Consider the following 20005-nt stretch of genomic DNA (forward strand, 5'->3'; position numbering starts at 1 on the left):
CTTGGAATTACCCCCAAGGTACACACAAGTACCTGAAATGTTGCATCTTCTAATAAACTTCTGAGCGTATGCATCAATTTGGATTGTAGTGCCATGTTTTAATATTAATTTCATATTCTGGCACTCAACACGATATGGGAATTTCACAGATCCCAATGCTTTCAAAAGCAAATATGCTTAATTTGAAGGTTAGCTGTGCAGGTTTATGTTTACAACACATTTAAAAACAGTAAATTATGAATAGTAAAATAATCTATTTTTATGTGTAAGTAATGCTTTTTTCGTTGTTGTTGCTGTTGTTGTTGTTATACAGTTCAGAAAGAGCTGCTCTTTAACTCAATTTAACATATAATACTGTGTAAAGGGGTTTATTAAGGAGACGGCTTATATGTAGATGCCCAACTACCTACATTTATTAGAACAGGATCATTACAAATGGTAGCTCCTGTACATATACAGTTCAGTACAGTACAGTAGTTTGCTTTTTTTCCTTTTCAGAGATAAAGATTACCATCTTAGGACATATAAATCGGTGGTCATGGCCAACAAGCTGATTGACTGGCTTATAGCTCAGGTGAGAAAGGTGTCATAATGATTGGGATTAGATATAAAAATGGAGGAATCTAAAAAAAATGTTTTTAAAATTGGCTTTTGAAAAAGGAATATTGAATTCTACACCATAGCCTAATGAAGGTCTTCATTTACTATCATTAGGAAAATCACCCATATTTGTACTTTCTAAAAATATATTTCTTCTTTTTCACATTTTTGCATATCTACTCTGTATTCTTTAGCAAGTATATTTACTTTTTACAGTGGAATTCTGATTCAGTTAGCAAAAAACTGAAAAAATGTAAAAAATTATATAATAAGTATTCTGTAATAATAAATTAATAATGAGGTTGTATTGTGACCTTAACTAAACTGCAAACACTAAATTACCAGATAAAAAAGTAGCGTAATGTTATAGAGCAGGCTTTTTCAACCAGTGTGCCGTGGCACGCCAGTGTGCCGCGACCAGGTGCAAGGTGTGCCGCGGAGCCAGAGCAGCTTCCTGCACCTTCAGAGTGAACTGTTGGCCCAGTCTCTACTTAGAGGATCAGTTGTGCTCCGACCGTAACCTATGCCTTGAAAACGGTGTGATATCATAGGTCACGGCAGCCACGTCTCACCACCCAGCCAGCCCACCCGCCTGCATACACATCTTCCAGTTCCCGCCTGCATACACAGCTTTCCTTGCCCACCCACATCCACACCTGCCCGACCACCTGCTACTTAGTATTCGCAGCACTCCACTATGAACATCCCCCACCACTGAGGGACAGGGAGGAGGACAGCTGATTAATAATATTTATTTTATTTTTCCTGTGGGGAACAATAGGATTTCAATAGGATTTATGTGGGGAGAATAAGAATTTATGGATTTATGGGGGGGAACAATGTGAATAATTCATTTGGGGAGCAATAGGATTTATGTGGGGAGAAATGTGATTGATTTATGTGGGCAGCAATAGGATTTATGTGGGGAGCAATGTGATTGTTTTTTCTGTGTAGGCCAATGTATGTGTGGATTTTTTTTTACTGTGAGGGCCAAAGTGTGTGTTTTTTGTTTTTTTCTGTGGGGAACTGATGGTGCGCCTTGGCAATTTTAAAATATTGTTTGGTGTGCCGCGAGTAAAAAAAGGTTGAAAATCACTGTTGTAGAGTGTGAAGAACATATAAGGATATTCCTAAGGACAAGTTAAGTCAAGCTTTTCATTCCCTGTTTAAATACCCAACACGTTTTTTTTCTATGTAAACCCAGTAATTGATATTAAATACTGTCCATGGGCCAAGGTCCAGTTAAAGATATATTTTCTGCAAAATGACAGGAGTCCAACAAGCAAAACATAGAAGCTTTTAAAGATTTTGGAAAATCTTTTCTGGTCCAATTTATCAATAATAATAACATTTCTGGAACAGCCAAACAATACTGATTTCTAAACAATACCGGCTTTTAGTGGTACACTCACTGTTTGCCATGACAGTACAGGAAGCCTTGTTGCATGCAAGACCCATCCATACATGTACAATAGCCTGCAAGCCTGAACTTGTGCTTTTAAATGCACATACAAAAAATATGAATAAAAAAATTTAAATTGGTAAAACTAAATTTAAAAAAAATACATTATTTTAATATAGATTTCAAACAACATAATGCTTTATTTATTTTCCTGGATGCTAATAGCTATCAGAGGACAGTAGCTGTATTTGTAGCATCATACACAATATTTGTGGTATTATAGACATACACTTTAGCTCAGGGGTGGCCAACCAGTCAGAGGCAAAGAGCCAGAAAAGATTCGTAGTAAAGGTCAAGAGCCACTATCATGCGTGTGCGCAAAAATGGGGGCGTGGCCTAGTTGTCACATAGCCACACCCCATTTTTGTGCACACACCTCTCGGTATGACATTTGTAGGAGTATGACCTTGTGCCATAACCCCGTTTTTAGTCATGTTGTACAGTGCCACATACATATAATGCCCCAGTACAGTGCCACATACATATAAAAATGCCTAAAAATGGGTGCCTCCACAGTGGCAGATACATATACCCCCCTCCACAGTGCCAGATACATATATGCCCCACAGTGCCAGATACACATATGTCCACACAGTGCCAGATAAATATATGCCCCCAGTGTCAGATACACATGCTCCCACAGTACCAGATACACATGCCCCCACAGTGCCAGATACATATATGCCCCACAGTGCCAAATACATATATTCCGCACAGTGCCAAATACATGTATGCCCCCACAGTGCCAAATACATGTATGCCCCCACAGTGCCAAATACATATATGCCGCACAGTGCCAAATACATATATGCCCCACAGTGCCGGATATGCCCCCAGTGCAGATACACATGTCCTTACAGTGCCAGATAAGCCCCCAATGCCAGATACACATACCCCCACAGTGCCAGAGATGCCCCCAGTGCAGATACACATGTTCCCAGAGTGACAGATACACATGCCCCCACTGTGCCAGATATGCCCCCAGTGCCAGATTCACATGTCCTTACAGTGCCAGATATGCCCCCAGTGCCAGATACACATGTCCCCACAGTGCCAGCTATGCCCCCAGTGCCAGATACACATGACCCCACAGTGCCAGATATGCCCCCAGTGCAGATACACATGTCCACACAGTGCCAGCTATGCATGTCCTTACAGTGCCAGATATGCCCTCAGTGCCAGCTATGCCCCCAGTGCCAGCTACACATGTCCTTACAGTGCCAGATATGCCCCCAGTGCAGATACACATGTCCCCACAGTGCCAGCTATGCCCCCAGTGCCAGATAAAAGTGTCCTTACAGTGCCAGATATGCCCCCAGTGCCAGCTATGCCCCCAGTGCCAGCTACACATGTCCTTACAGTGCCAGATATGCCCCCAGTGCAGATACACATGTCCCCACAGTGCCAGCTATGCCCCCAGTGCCAGATAAACGTGTCCTTACAGTGCCAGATATGCCCCCAGTGCCAGCTATGCACCCAGTGCCAGATACACATGTCCTTACAGTGCCAGATATGCCCCCAGTGCCAGATACACATGTCCCCACAGTGCCTGCTATGTCCCCAGTGCCAAATACACATGTTCCCACAGTGCCAGATATGCTCCCAGTGCAGATACACATGTCCCCACAGTGGCTACCCACTCCCCAAAGTGCTGCTCACTGTGCTGCTTAGATACACATGTCCCCAAAGTGCTGCTCACAGTGCTGCTGCTGTGAGGGGAGGGGAGCGCAGCGCATGCCTCTCCTGCCCCTCTGACACCGGCGGAGGTGTCTATCTTCAATTCGGCGCTGGCCCGTGAGCCAGTCAGAGCTCGCGGTCAGGCAGCCAATTAGGAGCCTTAGCTGCCGGACCGCAAGCTCTTATTGGCTCATGGGCCGGCGCCGAATTGAAGATAGACACCGCCGCCGGAGTCTGAGGGGCAGGAGAGGCGCACGCTGCGCTCTCCTTCCCTCACACGCCGTAGTCCTTAGAACTTTAGAAGTCTGTGTGCGCCGGGCTGTGTGTGTCGGGCAGCTGTGGCCAGGAGCGGATCAAGCCGCATGCAGAGGATGAAAGAGACGCATGCGGCTCGAGAGCCGCGGGTTGGCTTTTAGCTGAACAGTGAGAGGTTGAGACCTTTGCTGGCAGTGTATAGTGGTACTGTACTTGTCGTTCCAATCAAATTAATGCAAGTCCGTACCTAGACTAAAAACAACCATTCACAATACTGTAGTTCCACCCAAATGGCATATAAGTATTCATAGTAAAATCAGAAAATTGTGCTTCAATTGCACAAATCAATGTTAATGCTGTTTTAAAGAAAAATATATTTAGTAAATAGAAATAATTTTTGTAACAGCTAGTGTGTGTTTAGTAAAAACTATATTTTGTTGCATGTAAAACATTACAGGGTGACTGCCGTACAAGAGAGGAAGCAATTATTCTTGGCGTAGCACTTTGTGACAATGGATTCATGCACCATGGTATGAAGTGGCATTATTTTTTATTATTATTATTATTATTATTATTACATGCAAATACAAGATATATTCTTTTGATTTGACATGTTTTAAAACGTTTCTAAAAGAAGAAGTATAACCTCCTTAGCTTAATGGCCCAAACATGGTTTGGCTGGAATATTTTCTGATAAATATTGCCAGTTTTATGTCTGAAGTTTAGACTAGTATTAAGAAATGCATGTATATTAACATGTAGTAGTGTCCGATTCATTTGAACAGATTGTTGCCTGAGTTGTTTTCTTTTTGGTCTGATATTATGCAGTGTTGGAGAAGAGCGAGTTCAAGGACGAACCTCTGTTGTTTCGATTCTTCTCCGATGAAGAAATGGAAGGCTCCAATATGAAACACAGACTCATGAAACACGACCTAAAGATTGTAGAGAATGTCATTGCTAAATCTCTGCTGGTACGTAGGCTTTAAGGATATGATTACATTACATTGCAGGGGTGCCTTGGGTTGGTGGTCCAGGACCAATTCAAATTATTTATGGTCAGTATAATAGGCAAAACTAGTGCTAGTAGCTGTCAGTCATAAAATATGGGGACAAACAGAAGCAAATCTTGTCCCTCACCACACAGTTGCACAATTGAGCCTAAGAATGACATATAACCACAATCTACTTAATTTAATATTTCTTTCTAAATTTCTCAATAAGACATTTTTGGCCTAGGGGTGCCGTGAAAAAAATTCTGATCCTCTAGGGCGCCGTGATTCAAAAAAGTTTGGAAACTACTGCACTACACTCTTCTCCACCAGCACAGTCTTAAAGAACACACAGATCCACCTTGCCCTACGCTGGCTGGTGCCTGTAGTTCTACGGATTCACACTCATCTCTGTTGGGTTCTTTTGCCCTTTGCTAAGTCTATCCTAAGACAGTATACAAAAGGCCTTTCATCTGAGCTCAGGGCTTAATAAGAACATATTAGAAACTAATGTAGTACTCACAACAACTTCCTCTTTGTTTTAACATCACAATATCACAAAACATACTATTGTGCCAATGGTGACTGTAAGATGGAACTGCAGGTTCAGACTGTCCATAATTCTACCAGGGATCCAATAATTTCCCAAAGCTGAAGTACTTTTGGGTACCAATCCATAACTGTAGACCATCATATAACATATGAATAAAAGGTCTGGGAGAGCAACTACATTTTTAGAATTATTACACCTCCAGCATCACATGGTCAGAGCTACAGTACTACGCAGGCTTAGATAATATGTGGCTTACCAGGCAATGTGAAATTACAAGTCACAGCACACATTGTCAGCTGCCAGTGCCCTTGTGTTTTATAAAGATTGCACATTCTTCTTCTATGACATGTTATACTGTAATGCTGCGATTGGTCCAAGAACTGGCTGCATTTTGTTAAGGGGACTCTGTACTGTAATACTGTAGTTGTGTTTTCTTCTGTCAAGTTCTTATTTTAGGCAACATTTTAATTTAGACTTTCTGGTTTGGATAATGCTGGCAATGATCATGGTTCTATACAGATGAACTTTTAGCATCCATATTTCTAATATACCATTAGGGGTAGATAATCATGGTTATACTACTGTAGGTCTACACAGTTTTATGTATTTCTCTAACGTCCTGGTGGATACTGGGGAATGTACTTTAGTACCGTGGGGTATATAGATTGGGTCCACTGGAGCCTGGCACTTTAAGAAACCTTTAGTGTGTGTTGGCTCCTCCCCTCTATGCTCCTCCTACCAGACTCAGTTTAGAAAAATGTGCCCAAGGAGCCGAGTGCATTCCTATGGAGCTCCAGAGCGTTTTCTTCAAATCTTTATTATAGTTTTTTTTTTTTCATGTAGTACTGGTTGGCAACCAGTCTACCTGCATCGTGGTATTTAGGAGGGAGACCGAACCAACGTCCTGAGGGTTAATGGGTCGTAATCCCAGCTGACAGGACATTAAGCTCCTGAGGTGCTGTTTCCCACACCACACTGTGTGCACACGCTGGCAGCTATCCGCCACCCTCTACCAGATGCAGAAGAGATGCAGGTGCGGTGAGTGTTACACCAGGGCCCCGATTAGCGGGTCCCCAGTGACTAATGGCGGCATGACAGGTGCGGCGGTCACGGGCCACAAACTGCGGTGCCCATTGCAGACCTCACTGGCAGAAAGGGGGGTGTTATACTTCCACTAGGGGTGCACAGCATCTAATATTGCGCTCCTTCACTGATAATGCCAGTATCATTTTAGAAGGGACCGCGCGCCATTACAGGGGGCAGGGCTTCCCGGAGAGCAGGACTAGAGGCGGGAAAGGTGCCATTTCCTACTGCTGCGGATCAACAAGGCTGCATACATGCTTCTCCTCCACGCAGACCCAGCTGCACAGACTACTGTACTGGTACCAGGGGGTTCATAGGAAAGGGGGGAGCATATCAGCGGTAGCGCTGCTGCTCCCCTGCAAAAGTAATCAGAGTTCACACAGCAGAGTACTGCTTTGCTGTGTATGGTGTGCTGGTCTCTATTCTCTCTGTGTTACTCCAGGGGCTGTCTGGGGTGTGTGTGTGTGTGTGTGTGTGTGTGTGTGTGTGTGTGTGTGTGTGTGTTTGTGTGTGTGTGTGTGTTTCACTTTGTGTTTCTCACTACACTGTATGTTGTTTTCACTCTGTGTGCAAAATGTCTGCAGATAAGGCTATGTGTACTTCTTGTACCTTTACGCCTTCCTCTGAGGGATCTCTCCTGTGTGAACAGAGGAGGTCATTCCGAGTTGTTCGCTAGCTGCATTCGTTCGCTGTGCAGCGATCAGGCAAAAACTCGACACTTCTGCGCATGCGTATGCAGCGCAATGCGCACGCGCGACGTTCTTTTACAACGAACGATGTAGTTTTACACAGGGTCTAGCGATGCTTTTCAGTCACACAGGCAGCCGCAGAGTGATTGACAGGAAGAGGGCATTTCTGGGTGTCAACTGACCGTTTTCAGGGAGTGTTTCGAAAAAACGCAGGTGTGCCAGGAAAAACGCAGGCGTGGCTGGGCGAATGCAGGGTGTGTTCGTGACGTCAAATCAGGAACTGAACAGTCTGAAGTGATCACAAGCTAAGAGTGGGTTTGGAGCTACTCTAAAACTGCACAAAAATTTTTTGTAGCCGCTCTGCGATTCCTTCGTTTGCACTTCTGCTAAGCTAACACACTCCCAGTGGAAGGCAGCATAGCGTTTGCATGGCTGCAAAAAACTGCTAGCGAGCGAAAAACTCGGAATGACCCCCAGTGTTCCTTACCCTCTCAGGGTAATAGTACACAGGCACATGACTGGTTGGACTCATTTAAAGGAGAACTAGCTGCAGCTAGGCAAGAACGTCAGGTACTAAAACAATCTGTCGATCATATGGCTAAGGCTGCAGTTCACAGACAGGCTCCTCAGCCCCCTCTGTTGGTGTCACATACACGTTCACTTCCGCAGGTGCTCCACTCTGATTCTGATTCTGAACTTCCAGACTTAGGTGAAACAGAAGTTGATATGGAGGAAGACAGCTATCTGTCCCTGAGGGTGGAAGTCTTAATTTATGCTATTAGGGAGGTTCTTAACATACCCGATAAGGAAGCTGAACCAGAAGAGGAATTGTACTTTAATGTAAAACGTAAATCCTCAACCACTTTTCCTATATCTAAGGATTTAAACTCCTTGGCCAAAGAGGCGTGGGTCAATCCTGATAAGAAATTCAAAACTCCTCAGAGGTGGTTATCATCCTTTCCCTTCCCTGCTGAAGATAGGAAGTTATGGGAAAACCCCCCATCAGTCGATACTTCTGTGTCCAGGCTGTCACGGAAGCCGGTTCTACCAGTACCTGGGGCTATATCTCTAAAGGATCCAGCTGACCGTAAGATTGACATCACTCTCAAAACACTATGGTGGTCATTCCGAGTTGTTCGCTCGCTAGCAGTTTTTAGCAGCCGTGCAATCGCTATGCCGCCTCCCACTGGGAGTGTATTTTAGCTTTGCAGAAGTGCGGTTTTAGAGTAGCTCAATACCTACTGAGCGCTTGCGATCACTTCAGACTGTTCTGTTCCTGTTTTGACGTCACAAACACGCCCTGTGTTCGCCCAGACACGCCTGCGTTTTTCCTGGCACGTCTACGTTTTTTCGAACATTCCCTGAAAACGGTCAGTTGACACCCGTAAACGCCCACTTCATGTCAATCACTGTGCGGCCAGCAGTGCGACTGAAAAGCTTCGCTAGACCTTGTGTGAAACTACATAGTTCGTTGTAATAGTACGTCGCGTGTGCGCATTGCACCGCATACGCATGCGCAGAAGTGCCATTTTTTTGCCTCATCGCTGCACAGCGAACGAATGCAGCTAGCGATCAACTCGGAATGACCACCTATATTCGGCGGCGGGCGTGGTTCAGCATCCCACTATAGTTTGTGGTTGGATTTCAAAGGCAGTGGTCAAATCATCTGATAATATAATAAATGGATTTAACTCCCTGCCTCAGGAGGAAATCATTATGCTGCTGCAGCATTTCCATGTTGCTGCAAACTGTATGAGCTAGGCTGTTTAGGAATTATGTCAGATTAATGTACGAACCACTGCAATGGCGGTCTTGGCCCGCAGACCTTGTGGCTGCATCAATGGTCAGCGGATGCTAAGTCCAAAAAGGATGTGGAGACTCTTCCCTTTGCAGGAGATGCACTATTTGGCAAAGAGTTGAACAAGTGGATCTCTCAGGCGACGGCGGGTAAGTTTACCTATCTGCCGTCGGCTGCTCCACCTGCTAGACGTCCCTACTCGGGGCCTTCTTTTCAGTCCTTTCGTGTGGCAAGATTCAGAGGCAGAGGCCGAAGGGCCACCACTGCTGTTAGAGGATCTCGGAAACCAGCAGTTGCTGCACCCCTGGACCAGACCTCCGGATCCCCTGCCACGAAGCCCTCCGCGTGACGGTTGGCCCCAGCAGCAAGGCGACTTTCAGGTAGGTGCTCGCCTTCAACACTTCGCCCAGGTATGGGCGGAGTCCTGCTGGGATCCTTGGGTGAGGGACCTCATCTCCCAAGGATACCGGCTGGAATTTCAAGTGCTTCCTCCCCACATATTCTTGAGGTCGGGCTTGCCAGCTTCACCCATAGCAAGAGTTACCTTGCAACAGGCCATTCAAAAGCTTTTACAAACAGGAGTTGTGGTTCCAGTGCCTCCTTCGTTACACAACAGGGGGTTTTACTCCAGTCTTTTTGTCGTACCAAAACCACGGTTCAGTGCGGCCCATCTTGAATCTGAAGGCTTTAAACCCTTATCTGCGGGTTTTCAAATTCAATATGGAGTCCCTGCGGGCAGGGGTGTCCAGTCTGGAGGAGGGGGAATTTCTAGTGTCCCTAGACATCAAGGATGCTTATCTGCACATCCCTATGTGGCCCACTTATCAGGGTTACCTTAGGTTCGCCATCTTGGACAGCCACTTCCAGTTTCAGGCCTTACGCTTTGGTCTCTCCACAGCTCCAATGGTTTTCACAAAGGTCATGGCAAAGATGATGCTGCAACTGCGCAAAATGGGAGTCAACATAGTCCCCTATTTGGATGATCTCCTGATAAAAGCAATGTCCAGGGAACGTCTACTACAAAGCATCGACCTGATGACTCGCCTGCTTACGGATCATGGGTGGATTCTGAATTTTTGAAAATCTCACCTGGAACCATTCCAACAACTAGCAATGGGAGAGAAAGAAGGCTCTTGTGTGGGTGCACTCTTGTCCAAAGAAGAGAAGATTTACAGTTATATGTAGTAAAGAATATTAAAACATAACTTTTATTGATAATATTAAACTGTAGTTACCCATCCAAAAGATCCATAAAGGATTAAGGAATTACAAAAATTGTTAAAATGTTCTGGTCTCTTTAATTCAAAGGATATTTTGGAAAGGTTGTAGACACTGAGTTGTCATACCCCCATTTCCCCTGACCAGTACAGAACTTCTGTATTAATGGAACCGAGGGGTGGTCAGACAAGATATTATAGGAATATCCAATTATGATCACTTAGTTTAAGCTAAATCATGATCAATGGTCACCAAGAATTAATTACACACCTGAATTATGAATAGATACCATATTTGCGGACAAAAATTGAGGCACTGAGCTGCAAATTAACATAGGATGACTAAAAGGACTGGTAGAAAGATACTTGATAGGATTAGTGGTGATACTGCTGTTGTTGTCCCTTCTCACATAGAGAGGGAAATTAATTCCTGCTCTACAACACCAGGTATTCCCAGGTAGTCTCCTCCCCTGGTACTAACCCGGCCCAACGCTGTTTAGCTTCCAAGATCAGACGAGATCGGGCGCTGGCAGCGTGGTATGGTAGTAGAGGTTTATGTGATCTGTACACCAATGAGAGTGCACCTATATAGGAAATTATAAAAGTTGGAAATGCTGAGAGAAAAATAGGAAAGGAGGGATGAATGAGTAAAGTAGGTGAAAATGTGTGGATCTGCTTTCCACGTTAGGCACGGTTCAACAGTACACACAAACGTGGCACTGTGCCCCGTGGATCATAGATGAGAGTCCACGAAAAAAACCAGTGTGGCAGATAAGTTGCCTCAATAGATAAATAGAACAGCCTAGCTGTGATTACTGATAATGTGAAGAAACCACACAGATACTACAGATCCTATGGATCACCAGTGTCCTACCCCTGATGAAGTTTGGACTGCGAAACTATCTAGGAAACATGTTTTTTCATAAAGAAAAAATGTTGTTCAAAAGAGAAAAACATAAATCATCATGCATAGATACAGGATGTTGTTTTTGAGTAGCAGCATTCAACCTGTAAACATATTCTCATATTATCAGGAAGAGAGTGCATAAATCACCATGAGTTGATGCAGAATGTCATTATGGGCAACGGTAAATTATTACCACTCTGCGTATACCGTATGAGCCCACGTATTGTCAAAGAAATAGATGCACAGACAATGCCTCTATTGCAAATAAGCTAACATATGTTCAATATTTATATGGTCCTGACACTGCAAAAAAACCTAGGATAATGATAATCGTAGGGATTCTAGTATAAGAAATAATATCCTGGTTACAATTGAAGATTATAGTACCAGCCCATATCAGAGAGCAAAACCCACATAAAATAAATAGCTTTGGTATACAGTAAATGCAGATATAATTAAATATATCTATAACTGAAATGTTGCTATTTGTGGGACGCATCCACACAATAGATGGGGCTTACGGATCTTCAAACCAGGTAGGCAGGTCAGAACTTAGTCAGGTGAAAAGAGATGGTGCCATGAGAGTGTTACATGAGCGGACCCCCTGTGGAAAACGCGTTTCGCCCGTGTGGGCTTGTTCACTTCCGGATCCATTGAGGTCGGGTGGGGGGACGGGTTTTAAAAGCAGTTACAATAAGGAATTACCCAATGATGTGGGAGCAGGTGCGGCGGGCGGGCGCGCTACATTGCCGCTCCCGTCCGCCGCAGCTCCGGAGCGTGGTCAGCTGATGTAGCGTGTGGTATGCGCAAGCTAGACAGGCGGTATCAGGGAAGCCAGGAACGCCATCTTTGTATTGGGATAAATGAATTGTAGTGTGGGCAAACCCGGAGCAGATGGTGCGAGACCCATGACGCCATCTTGATAAAGGGATAACATGATGCCGGTGTACGGGAGTATGGGCAAGGGGAAATATGGTTATTATACTATAACCAAGGTGGTCAATAAGGTGGATTAAAAAATGGGAACCATAAGAGGCGAGTTAGAAATAATAAAAGAATGGGGAAAGAAATTATGATAATGTGAACAGTAAGGGCAAGGGGAAATATGGTTATTATACTATAACCAAGGTGGTCAATAAGGTGGATTAAAAAATGGGAACCATAAGAGGCGAGTTAGAAATAATAAAAGAATGGGGAAAGAAATTATGATAATGTGAACAGTATATCGATAGAGAAAATATTGATAGACCAGGAGGGATGCAGGGAGAAATAAGGTTCTATTGTGAAGGAAGTGGATAAGAGATGACAGAGGGCATTAAACAGGGGCAGGAATAATTATGACATGGAACATATTAGAAATGAATTAAATAAATAGGTGGGAGGGAAGTATGCGGGTGGGTATGAGCTAATGGGAATGTGAGGAGGTGAATGAATAGTAAAGTGAAACTGTGAGACTGAGTAAAAGTAGCCAGGGAAAGAGGGGGTTAATGAAAGGAAAATTAAACGGAAGACTTGGGATTGTGTTGATGTGAATGGGATGGGTGAGAGATGTGATGGAAAATTGAATGAAGGAAAATGGGGGGTTAAAAAAATGTATAAAGGATAGGTGTGAGAATAATGCTGAATTGTTAAGGGTGATATTCAAGCTAATAGCCAATTTTGAAGTTGGCTTGTGAGCATTCAAATGATAATAAAGTTGGGTGTGATGGGGTGGGGGATGAAGGTGTAGGACTAGAGAGAAAAATAAGTAATTGGGAGGATAGTGCAGAAAAGTGATGAGACAAGGTATTAGAGTGAAGGTGCATAGGGAAGTGTGTCTGATTATCGGCACTGTGGGTAATGGAGGATGAAATGGTGTGGGATAAATTGGTGATGTGATTGAATGAAGCAGGTACCTGCGTTAATGAAATAAAGTGACAGAAAGGGAGTCAGAGACAAGTGCAAGAAAAGAAAAAACAGAGGAAGTTAGCAAGATAAGCTGTTATAGGTGGATGGTAGAGAGAGAAAAAAAAAGGGTACAGGAATTAAGTGAATAATTGGTCTTAAGGAGTGGTTCAGTGAAAAAACTGAATAGTATGTGTCTGAATAGATGGGAAAAAAATTTTTTTTGGGCAACCAAAGGCTCACAAGAAAACCGCATAATTGATGTTTTCGTTCAGACCGGAGGGCTTGAGACTATTGAGGCAAAAAATCCACTCGCTCTCTTTCTTATAGAGTTCTTTCGTGATATCTCCTCCTCGTATGCCCAAGTGCATGCGGTCCAGGCCAAAGGCCTTGAATTCATTGATGGATCCTTTGTGGTGAAAATGAAAGTGCCTGGCAACCGAGGTGAGCTGTTTCATGCATGCAAGGTCTTTGGCAGCATTACGAATATTTCCCAGATGTTCCAGCACCCTTTCTTTAAGTTTGCGTGTGGTCATGCCAACGTATTTAAGGTTACATCCACAAGTTATACAGTAAATCACGGCTTGAGTATTGCAATTGAAGAAATGTTGTAACTTTACTGACTGGCCATATCTGTCAATGACAGCATTGGTTTGAAGAATCTGTGGGCATGATTTACATTGTCCGCAAGAAAAAGAGCCAGAAATGGACGGGTTTTTGGGGATGGATGAAACAAAGTGGCTCCTTATCTGCCACACTGGTTTTTTCGTGGACTCTCATCCATGATCCACGGGGCACAGTGCCACGTTTGTGTGTACTGTTGAACCGTGCCTAACGTGGAAAGCAGATCCACACATTTTCACCTACTTTACTCATTCATCCCTCCTTTCCTATTTTCTCTCAGCATTTCCAACTTTTATAATTTCCTATATAGGTGCACTCTCATTGGTGTACAGATCACATAAACCTCTAATACCATACCACGCTGCCAGCGCCCGATCTCGTCTGATCTTGGAAGCTAAGCAGCGTTGGGCCGGGTTAGTACCAGGGGAGGAGACTACCTGGGAATACCTGGTGTTGTAGAGCAGGAATTAATTTCCCTCTCTATGTGAGAAGGGACACCAACAGCAGTATCACCACTAATCCTATCAAGTATCTTTCTACCATTCCTTTTAGTCATCCTATGTTAATTTGCAGCTCAATGCCTCAATTTTTGTCCGCAAATATGGTATCTATTCATAATTCAGGTGTGTAATTACTTCTTGGTGACCATTGATCATGATTTAGCTTAAACTAAGTGATCATAATTGGATATTCCTATAATATCTTGTCTGACCACCCCTCGGTTCCATTAATACAGAAATTCTGTACTGGTCAGGGGAAATGGGGGTATGACAACTCAGAGTCTACAACCTTTCCAAAATATTCTTTGAATTAAAGAGACCAGAACATTTTAACAATTTTTGTAATTCCTTAATCCTTTATGGATCTTTTGGATGGGTAACTACAGTTTAATATTATCAATAAAAGTTATGTTTTAATACTCTTTACTACATATTACTGTAAATCTTCTCTTCTTTGGACAAGAGTGCACCCACACAAGAGCCTTCTTTCTCTCCCATTGCTAGTCTGTGTACTTTCTGGCTCTGGGCGCACCACCAACTAGGACAGCACACAATAGGAGAAAATTGTATATATTTTTCTCCTTCCCACTAATTAGGGTAATTTACTGTCCAATTTTGGTCTTTCCTTTCATCAATACTATTATACCTATATGACCTGCGCCTGATCGCCCTGTGTCTTACCATTCCAACAACTTCAGTTCCTGGAAATGATTCTGGACACGGTGTCTCAGAAGGTGTTTCTTCCAATGGACAAGGCCTTGACTATCCAGGCTAAGGTCTGCTCAGTACTCCGGCACCACAAGGTCTCAATTCACCTTTGCATTTGCTTGCTGGGCAAGATGGTGGCCTCATACGAGGCAGTCCAGTATGGGAGATTTCATGCCCATCTGTTTCAGCTGGATTTGCTGGACAAGTGGTCAGGGTCTCATCTGCACATGCATCAGAGTGTAACCCTATCACCCAGAGCTCGGATTTCCCTGTTGTGGTGGCTACAAATTCCTCACCTGGTGGTAGGCCAGAGTTTCAGTACCCAGTATTGGATGCTACTGACAAAGGATGCCTGTCTCCGTGGTTGGGGGGCTGTGACCCAAGGGGCCCAGTTCCAGGGGAAATGGTCGAGTCAGAAATCTGCACCACCTATAAAAGTCCTAGAATCAGGGTGATTTACAATGCCCTTCTACAAGCTTCCTATCTTTTCCAGGATCAAGCTATCCAAGTTCAGTTTGAAAACACCACGGCAGTGACGTACATAAACCGACAGGGCGCAACAAGAAGCAGAGCAGCAATGCGAGAAGTGTCAAAAATACTCCTCTGGGTGGAGGCCAACACAAGGGCCATCTCAGCCATATTCATTCCAGGAGTCGACAACTGGGAGGCGGACTTCTTCAGCAGGCACGACCTCTATCCGGGGGAATGGGGCCTACATCCTCAGGTGTTTCAACAATTGATTCACCGGTGGGGGTGTCCGCAGATAGACCTTATGGCTTCTCGTCTCAACACGAAGCTACACCATTACTATTCCAGAATAAGGGATCCACAGGCTGTAGCAGTGGACACGCTGACGACGCCATGGACTTACTAGTTTGTTTACCTGTTTCCTCCAATCCCGCTCATTCCAAGAGTTATAATAAGACTCAAAAGGGAAAGCATTCAGGCAATTCTAATTGCCCTGGATTGGCCTCGGCGGGTCCTGTATGCAGACCTCCTGACCATGTCTTTGGAAGAACCCTGGCCTCTGCCGCTTCTAAAGGACCTTCTTCAACAAGGGCCATTCGTCTATCCAGACTTACAGCGGCTACGTTTGATGGCTTGGAAGTTGAGAGGGAGATTCTAGCTTGAACTATGGTACAGGCCCGGAAGGTGGTTACGTCGAATCATATGTTTCTTGGTGTGAAGGTAGAAAGGTTTCTCTCGGGGAATTTTGACTTGGTCGTTTTCTCATAATCCTACAAGCAGGTGTGGATATGAGCCTACGGTTGGGCTCTGTCAAAGTACAAATTTTGGTGCTCTCTATCTTCTTTCAGAAGCAACTTGCAATGTTGCCGGAAGTACAGACTTTCCTAAAAGGAGTTCTTTGTATGCAACCGCCCTTCGTACCTCCCACGGCTCCATGGGATCTCAATGTGGTTTTGTCCTTTCTTCAGTCGGACTGGTTTGAACCCTTACAAAGGGTGGAATTGAAGTTACTCACTTAGAAGACTGTCATGTTGCTGGCGTTGGCATCTACAAGATGTGTGTCTCTCTGTATTGGGGTCCTTATCCTGTAAGAGCTCGTACTTGATATTTCAGGAGGATAGGGCGGAACTCAGGACCCGACCTCAGTTTTTGCCGAAAGTGGTGTCAGCTTTTCACGTGAATCAACCGATTTTGGTTCTGGTGTTGGCTGACGCTTCGGTTGACCCAGAGTCCTTGGACGTGGTGAGGGCTCTGAAGATTTATGTCAAGAGGACTGCTTGTTATCGGAAATATGACTCGCTGTTTGTCCTTTATGATGCCACCAAGATTGGTTGTCCGGCTTCTAAGCAGTCCATTGCTCGTTGGCTCAGGCTGACCATTCAACAAGCCTATACTTCGGCGGCTCTGCCTTTGCCGACGTCTATTCTATCCAGGCCCACTTCACAAGATCAGTGGGCTCATCCTGAGCAGCTGCGCAGTTGTGCCAAGCAGCTACTTGGTCTGGTTTGAACACGTTTGTAAAGTTCTATAGGTTTGACACCTTGGCCAAGGATGACCTTCAGTTTGGTCAGGCGGTTTTGCAGGGGTCTCAGCACTCTCCCACCCATTCTGAGAGCTTTGGTTCTTCCCCACAGTACTAAAGTACATTCCCCAGTATCCACTAGGACGTTAGAGAAAATAGGAATTTAGTACCTACCGGTAATTCCTTTTCTCGTAGTCCATAGTGGATACTGGGCGCCCGCCTCAGTGCTTCGAATTCTGCTTACCTGGCGTAAGTGATTCTGGTTAGTCCACTGTTGCGGTCCCTTTTCCAGGTTGCATTAGCTTTACTTTCCTTTGTTGTGGTTGGTGTTGCTATCCCCTGTTCCGGTTAGCACTCCTATTCTATTATGGTTGTGTGTTGGCTCGTCGCCTCACCGCTGTTTCTATATGTGTATATGTTTCCTTCTATCATGGTATGTCCATCTCCTCGGGCGCAGTTTTCCTAGACTGAGTCTGGTAGGAGGGGCATAGAAGGGAGGAGCCAGCACACACTAAAGTTTTCTTAAAGTGCCAGGCTCCAGTAGAACAGATCTATACCCCATGGTACATTTCACAGTATCCACTACGGACTACGAGAAAAGGAATTACCGGTAGGTATTAAATTCCTATTTTTCATTTTAAAACCTGATTATATGTACAGATTAGTTGCGAGCCTGTCAAGATGACGGAACACTATAACAGTAATGTCAGCTGTGAGTGTCTGAATGGAGCAACACTTGAATTGCTCTGTCGGGCGCCACCTAGTGGCTGCTGGCGTGCAAAACACTTGAATTTCCCCCATAGAGGGGAGGAGCAGCATTAGCCGTTTATTATATAGGATTATCTCATGACTCCACCCCCCCACCCGTACTTCAACTAACAGCAGATGTCCCCAAGGTTCTGTTCTTGGACCTCCCCGATTCTTCTTCTATATGGCTTCTTTAGGCAAGCACATCAGCTCTTTTGGCCTCCAATATCATCTCTATGCTGATGACACTTAGATCTACCTTTCCTCCTCTGACCTCTCCCCCTCTCTCCTCCAACTATCTCTGCAATTTCTTATTGAATGTCCCAGCACTTTCTTAAACTTAACAGCTGATCCTCTTCCCACCCTCCCGCATAACCTTACATCTCACAGTTTAATTATTTATTGACAACGCAACCATCTACTCTAGCCCCCAAGTGTTCTGTCTTGGAGTTATCCTCGACTCCTCCCTTTCCATAAAACCACACATTCAGTACCTTTTGCAGTATCTGAGAAATATTTCCAGGGTCAGTCTTACCCTAGTTGCTACAAAGACCTTAATTCATGCCCTGGTTATCTCCAGATGGGATTACTGTTATCTCCTACTATCTGGCCTTCCTGACTCTTATCTCTTTCCACTTCCTTCCTCAATGCTTCTGCGCAGTTCATCTTCCTCCTCCCCTCTCCTACAGCCCGTATACTGGCTCCGCTTCCCCTTGAGAACCCAATTCATGCTTCTCACAGTTACTTAGAAAGTCCGCATCCAATCCTCTCTCATTTACAGTACATCTCTGACCTTTTCTCCCTTCACACTCCCACCCGGCCTCTTTGGTCCACAAATGAATGCCACCTCTCCTGCCAACTGATTACTTCCTACTACTCCCACTTTCAGTATTTTTCCTGTGTTGCTCACTTTCTCTAGAATTCTCTCCCTCTCCCTATCATAATCTCCACCTCTCTACAACACTTCAAACTGGCAATCAAGACCCACTTCTTTGTCAAAGCCATCCTGCTCTCACCCTATACCATTGTTCCATGTTCACTGTCTACCTCATGTGTGTCACCCCTGTCTGTCTGCCCCTCTCTTTTAGAATGTAAGCAGGGTACTCTTCCCTTGTGTGCTTTGTTTCCCCTTAATTATATATTTACTCATTACTCTGTATAACAGCATCTAACCCTTGGTTTCTGCCACCTTGCTGCTTTTTTGAGTGTTACTGATACAGCAACATTTATAAACCTTGTCTTTGTCTTGCAATGTCTTGTACTGTAAGTCACTGTCTCTTGTTTTGCTCAATTGTACTTAAACATATATAAATATACACATGTAATATAAACATTTTTTTGGGATATTTTGTTACAATATTATTTACCAATAGTGTGTTTTTGCAGATAAGGCCCAGTGATGGGAGCTACGGTTTTGGCTTGGAGGATAAGAATAAAGTGCCAATTGTTAAATACCTTGAGAGAGGTTCTAATGCTGAGGTAAGACAGCCCCTACATTGATCATGTTGTTATATGCTGCATTGATTCAACATACTGTAATTATGGAACAATTGATTCAGAACCTGTAAACATTCTTTACAACAATCCCAGTCAAAACATTTATGAGAAATATAATTTGATACTATAGAACGCCGGGGCACTGAGAAAGGGGGCTGGACCTGTCTGAGGATAGGTGAGGTCCTGGACCTGCCAGGGATGCATAAACACAGTCCAAAATGGAAATGGGCATGGTCACTCCCCCTCTGTCATGGCAGGGCCCAGCTAATGTGTTGGCAGCTCTGTAGGTTGCGATACCTAAAGCTACACAAAGCAGTATTTCATACGTCCCAACTTTTCAATTTGTGGTTTCTGCCTTTTGAGCGTGGCCTCATGACGTGGACCTGATTACCGTAATTTTGGGGGCATGGGGTCATTCTGGGTAGCCCCCTGCTCACCTCTCAGCACTGAATAGATGACGTGCGTGTATGCACTGCATTTATTCAGGGATCACTCGCTACATTACAGAACTAAGCAATCAATGGCTCCCCCAACTGCCCCCCCCCCCCCACACCTCCGAGACACTGCGACCCACGGGTGGGACAATGGGACAGTGTCCAAATAGCGGGACTTTCCCGCTGGAATCGGAACAGTTGGGAGGTATGGTATTTTAGGAGAGAACAAAATAGTATATTTAAAATGTTGCTAGCATACTTCTCTGGTGTAATTGGTTCTCAAACGTTGTGTTTCTTGCTTGTTAACCTACTCCTTAGTATTGGATACAGTGGTGCACCATGTTATAAGTCATTCATAATGTATGAATTCTCTCAAAACATGCCTGCGTAA

General features: G+C 44.4%; 1 protein-coding gene, 1 non-coding gene and 1 pseudogene across 4 annotated transcripts in view; 2 read left to right on the top strand and 1 right to left on the bottom strand.

Annotated features, from left to right (window-relative positions):
• The window catches only part of PREX2 (phosphatidylinositol-3,4,5-trisphosphate dependent Rac exchange factor 2), an 867640-nt gene that overhangs the window by 243754 nt on the left and 603881 nt on the right, over window positions 1-20005 (top strand). For all 3 annotated transcript variants that reach the window (XM_063923872.1, XM_063923873.1, XM_063923874.1), the window contains 4 exons: window positions 499-574; window positions 4452-4524; window positions 4823-4965; window positions 19070-19162. In XM_063923872.1, coding sequence (XP_063779942.1) covers window positions 499-574; window positions 4452-4524; window positions 4823-4965; window positions 19070-19162 — 385 coding nt within the window. The remainder of the gene's footprint in view (window positions 1-498; window positions 575-4451; window positions 4525-4822; window positions 4966-19069; window positions 19163-20005) is intronic.
• On the bottom strand, window positions 10756-10874 carry LOC134929992 (5S ribosomal RNA). Its single transcript, XR_010178656.1, has one exon. It is a non-coding gene; the product is annotated as a 5S ribosomal RNA (ribosomal RNA).
• On the top strand, window positions 14082-14200 carry LOC134930200 (5S ribosomal RNA; annotated as a pseudogene).

The sequence above is a fragment of the Pseudophryne corroboree genome, chromosome 5 (assembly GCF_028390025.1).
Source record: "Pseudophryne corroboree isolate aPseCor3 chromosome 5, aPseCor3.hap2, whole genome shotgun sequence".
In the NCBI taxonomy this organism is placed as follows: domain Eukaryota; kingdom Metazoa; phylum Chordata; class Amphibia; order Anura; family Myobatrachidae; genus Pseudophryne; species Pseudophryne corroboree.